The 5,422-nt window shown below is 35.6% G+C and overlaps 1 protein-coding gene and 1 long non-coding RNA gene across 2 annotated transcripts; one reads left to right on the forward strand and one right to left on the reverse strand.

The window, feature by feature from the left end:
• Positions 1 to 713: 713 nt before the first annotated feature.
• Positions 714 to 1,277, forward strand: LOC149923322 (uncharacterized). Its single transcript, XR_016477083.1, has 3 exons — positions 714 to 838; positions 894 to 981; positions 1,189 to 1,277. It is a non-coding gene; the product is annotated as an uncharacterized LOC149923322 (long non-coding RNA).
• A 2,250-nt stretch (positions 1,278 to 3,527) lies between these two features.
• LOC149923323 (baculoviral IAP repeat-containing protein 7-B-like) lies at positions 3,528 to 4,055 on the reverse strand. The gene has a single exon (XM_090160870.1). It carries the CDS (start codon positions 4,053 to 4,055, stop codon positions 3,528 to 3,530), a length of 528 nt encoding a protein of 175 aa, XP_090016996.1.
• Positions 4,056 to 5,422: the final 1,367 nt, after the last annotated feature.

A 5,422-nucleotide genomic window follows, 5' to 3' on the forward strand; every position in this document is an offset into this window, starting at 1 on the left:
GGTATAATGGAGAGATTCACTCGCCTCACAATCACACGCCAGATCCGATTCTTCTTTTTTTTATTACAAGATAAATGAGTCATTAAATGGTGTTTGAAACCTCTCACGGACTGGTATCGTTCCTCACATATCCAGCATTTCTTTGGTACCCTAAGCGGTGACATCTTTCTCTTTCCCATAGCGGCTGGCTTATGAAAACAACAACGCATCTATGAAATCATTTACGACTTGTGACGTAGTTTATATCACGTGATCTGTTGAAAAAAAAGTTGAAAGCTCAAGGAAGCCTACAGAATTGAAAAAAACTGAAACTAAATCTCGAAATGGATTTTCCAATGGAGTCACGAAATGCTTTTGGAAATACTGGGTACCTAAAGGCGACGAATTAGGTACATTCATAGCGACGGCGATAGTAAAATATCAATTTTTATTTCAAAGTGTGATCCCGAGTTTGGTAATTGCTAGGATGCTTGGATAACGCCGCCATCTTTTTCATTTTTAAACAAGTGGTCGAATGTTACATTTACACTTTCAGTTACGTTAGCTTAATAAAATTAACCATCTGCACATTAAAACCGTTACGAAAATTAAACCAAAATGGTTTACAACGAAATAGAAACAGCTGCTAGAGTTTCCAACGCGTCCCGCTAGGGGTTATAAAATGTCAGAGTAGTTACATTTACACTTTCAGTTACGTTAGATTAATAAAATTAACCACCTGCACATTATTCTTAAAACCAACGCGTCCCCCTAGGGGGTTTTAGGTAGTATATATATCCTTAAGTCGCCCGAATCTCGGAATCCTGACCCTAGTGAGCCTTCCCGGAGTAACAAAAATGTAAGTTTCTATAGGTGTTTTTTTATTGTTACAAATACTTAGTTTTTTCTCCTAGGGAATCGTTTGTAGCCGTACACATTCTTTTTGCCATGATTTGGCCTAAAAATAAATATACGTCATCAAAACGATTTTTAGTAAAAGAGGTAATTTTTTTAAGTTTTATATAGTCATTAGTATAGTATTTATTGTAATAGTTAGTGTAGGGAGCTGTTGGCAGGGCGTGTAACCCGGCCACCTAAATTAATGGCTTCAAAAGTCGTTTGATGACTTCGGCCTATGGTGGTGCCTTGGGTAATAGCCTAGTTGATTATTATTATTATTATATTTAAAGTTCCATATAAATCTTACAGATTGGATACAAAACTTCGGATGGTCGCGAAGACCTCATTGTTTTTCGAACACCGGCTGCTCAAAATTATTCGGGGGATACAAACCGCAAATTGAACGCGATTAGCAACCATGTCAATAAGCTTCCCAGGGCTCAGGGACAATACGATATTGAGGCCGTCGATCGCCATGTTTTAAATATAACGCGACTGGCCGAATACGTTATTGTCAAAGAAAGGCAAACGAAAGAGTACCTGGGAAACTTTATCGACTTAGATCGAATAATTGTGGCCACGAGATTCGAGTGTCCTAATTTCCCCGAATTAGAGCTAGAGCCGGGAGAATTTCACCACCATTTTAACAACGACCATACGCGGTATGAATCAATGACCACCATCTTTTGTCGAGGAAAATATATAGTATTTCTTATTTTACAGAAATGTGTGCGCCTATGAAAAGGCGAGGCAAGTGGCCGCATATGTAAAAAGTATAGAGGGTAATCCCCTAGAAATATATCCCGAGAAACAGGACGACCCGACCGAATCGCCACCAGCCACATCTCCGAAAAACCCGGAACCTCCAGCGAACAAACCTAGGGAGCTTGATCTTCGAAATGGTAATTATAAAACAAAACTATCATGTTTCTCATTTTTAATTTGAAATATTAATTACAGCTCCGGGAATCACTATCGTCGTAGAAGGCGGTAAAACATTAGGTTCCGAAAAAATAATTACAATTCTAATACCATTTTCCATTTCTAGGTTCCGAGTTAAAAATTATCGTATAACACGTTTTGTAAAAAAAAATTGTATAAAAATTGTATAAAAAAAATTGTTTAAAAAATTGTATAAAAACTTTATAAAAAATTGTATAATAGGTTGTATTAAAATAAAGCAACATACTGATCAAAAGAGGTAAACTTATTGTTACGTATCACTAAATTTTAAATGTGTAGTTATTTAACATTTAAAAAAATTTGCAGGATGACTTGGCCCAAAAGCGTTTGGTATAAATTTACACGCCTCCCTCATTTAGGCGGAGTTTCACCAGCTGGTTATCTCGGCGTGAGAGAAAAACGCGCGCCACACCGCCGTGGAGAGAGCGAGAGCGATTCATCGAGGTTCCCCGAAAAGCGCAGAGAGAGAGAGAGAGTTTCGCTGAAAGAGAAAGTTTTTTTGCCGAGGAAGCTAAACCGCGAGCTATTAAAAAATTCCTGCACGTTTTATACAAGGACAAAATTTTACAGTTGAATTGATTCGATAACAAAAAGTGGATTATTCATACAATGTCCTTTAAAAAGGGTACGTTAAAACTTTTTTTTAAACTTTAATTTTATTTAACACGTATTTTATTTTAGTTTCTCTGACGTTACATTCACCCACCCAATTGGTAGTGACCGTATCAATATTTAACAAAGAGCCAGGTATATATATTTCTAATGGAGCCCAAAGTACGGACATTTCCTTAGAAACATGGGACGCCCTTACAAAAGAATGGTCTTCAGTCATTGAAAATCTAAACTCAACAACAATAAAAAAGATTTATCTGCCAATTCCGACCGTCGAACCTTATTCCGATTGTACTTTTGAACACAATTTCGAAGTTTCTTGTTCGGGAGGAAGATTTTCATGGAATTTAATGTCGTTTACTCAAAAATATTTGGAATACGAAATAAACTTATCAGCCAGTCTATCACTTAGTAGAGCGCAAGTTCTGGCTTTAAATGAAATTAAAGTGTGTATAGATGAACAGTTAAGTCTGTTAAAGCAAAGCGTACCGGTTATAGACCTAATGTTTAGTGTTTTGGTCGACAATTTTTCGAAATTTCAAGCGGTTTATAAACCATTACAGAAGCGACAAATTCCCTGTGTCTTTATAGAAATTTTCGCCGCCTTTCGTATTTCTCAGGATCACCAAGTGGAAAAAGATTTTTTGGAACAATTTATAGGTTATTGTCCATTTGACGTAAGGGATTTGATTGATCATTGTTTAAATGATGTAATATATTTCAAAAACATTTTATAAATAAATTTTTTATTAGTAAATGTGTTCTTTGTTATTATACCATACGAAAAATTAGTGTACACTAGCAAAATATATACACGAGGAACCATGATAATAATAGTTTCAGTATATTTTCAAAAAAGCCTCCTCAGGACAGGCGCTACTAGCGACGATGCGTAACGTCAGAAAATAGCTTATTTTAATTGTACATCATTTAAAATTTCCTTACCAACGCGTTCAGAATAGTCTTTTCGTATATCAGTTTTAATATGATGAAAACGAGGGGAAAGACACTCGCTCACAAAGTTTTATTGATTTAACGTCTACATTTTAGTACTCATTGTTTCTGGTTGAAAATTATAAAATGCTACAAAGTGGTCTAGATTTCTTCCGACCTAGAGTTTCAATGACATGAGTAATTAAGCTATAGACCAGAGCCTTCTCGTTAGTGCTTGAATAGGGCGCTTGGTTTGAATCATGCTCGTATGGTATATTACCGCAGTTCTGGTTTAAAACGAATTTACATCTCGGGTAATGTTTAGCGTGCTCTTCCATCGGAATATCGTTCTTGTCCCAAACCAATAGCTCTCCAGCACAAAAGAAGCATTTGACACAATCTTTGTTATACGTGTAGAAGAGACCTGCTTGTGCTAAATCTCTCACGTCTATGTAATCAATCGGAAAATCCTTAAACGACTGTAATCTCAGAAATTCAGATCGCATAGGTCCTAAATTCCAAAAATCGTTCGTTTCGCGTAGCACGGGAATGTTATCCGTAGTTTCATCCTGAACAAATTTGCAATTCGGGAACCGTTGGATGTGAATTAGTAAAGGTACATTCCCCTCTTTCCAATCGTTAACCAAACCATCACAACAGAAACACATGACAATATTTTTATTCCCAACGTAAAAAAAGCCGGCGTTTGCCAACTCGTTTACATTTAAAAAGGTTGCCGAAAAATTTTAGTTGAAACTCTCTATTCTTTTTCTTTCAAAGTGCATTTTTACGTATTTAAAGCTGGTTAAAAATTTAGCTCGCGTAAAATGTAACCGGCGTCACGCAGCGGCCACTGTCGTCACCTAGCGGTAAATTGTAACTAGCATCACCTAGCGGTAACTTAAAAACCGCTATCTAGTGGTTATGGTTTTCAAAACACCTGGCACAAGAAAAAAAACCAAATATATAGTTAAACAGACGAGCGTTATTAAAGGGTACTCTTCGAAGAAAGGCATTTCTTCCAATATGTTAAACTTTTTTTAAACTTATCATGTATAGTTCAATAATACCGCCTCTCAAACGGTACCAAATAGTCCAAAATTGCCCTTTCACCCTAAACTCGTTACCGAAAACACCTGCTAGTAAATTATTTCATATGACGCTATAAAATACGTTTAACCATTATTATTACCAAATTAATACGCGCGAGATTATAACAGAAAAACAAGTTATAGCTTTGGTCCGAGTTTTGACGACAACGTATTTGTTAGGCTTAGCTTTTTTACTGCATTATTAACCGAAATATCAACATTAAACTAACATACAGGAACATTCGATGGTCAAGTATTTAAACATTGCTTACATTAATAATACAGTCGTTACAATCAGGGTAGTGTGTGCTGCCACTTAGTTCTTAATTTACCCCTGGTGGTGAAACTATAATGCTCTTTAATACCCTCGGTCAACGAATTAAGTAACGTTCGTTGTTTGTTACGTTTATAAGAGTTCAATTTACCCCTAGTGGTGAGAAATGGCAATGCCACTCTAAAATCTAAATAGAATCTGTAAATATTTGCCACTCTAAAATCTAAATAGAATCTGTAAATATTTGCCACTCTAAAATCTAAATAGAATCTGTAAATATTTGCCACTCTAAAATCTAAATAGAATCTGTAAATATTACTATAAGCCCATATCTGCTACCCATTTAATAAAACTATTAATCATTTTAAAGGTTCACAAATTGAATGAGCGTTCTTTCACGTAGTGGCCCCTCCCATAATTTCGCTACCACTTACGAAAATTAACGGACCGTACATGTTAAAGTCTATTAAACCGCTACGTAAACGTTCCTCGTGCCGCTTGGTTAACACGGAATAATATACAGCTAGTTAACGATAGATTTAAATATTAAAGATTTTTACGACATTTATAACGGCTCAATACAAGTATAAATCTTAATACTATAATTTATATACACGATATTATTGATAAACTAACGCAAAATTATAAATAATCGCAGACATGTTCGACT

The sequence above is a fragment of the Leiobunum rupestre genome, chromosome 10, assembly GCF_980474605.1.
Source record: "Leiobunum rupestre chromosome 10, qqLeiRupe1.1.hap1, whole genome shotgun sequence".
NCBI classification, from domain to species: Eukaryota; Metazoa; Arthropoda; class Arachnida; order Opiliones; family Sclerosomatidae; genus Leiobunum; species Leiobunum rupestre.

Coding starts and splice junctions, on each gene's coding strand:
- LOC149923323 (XM_090160870.1), bottom strand. CDS start 4,055: ATGTGTTTCTGTTGTGATGGTTTGGTTAACGATTGGAAAGAGGGGAAT.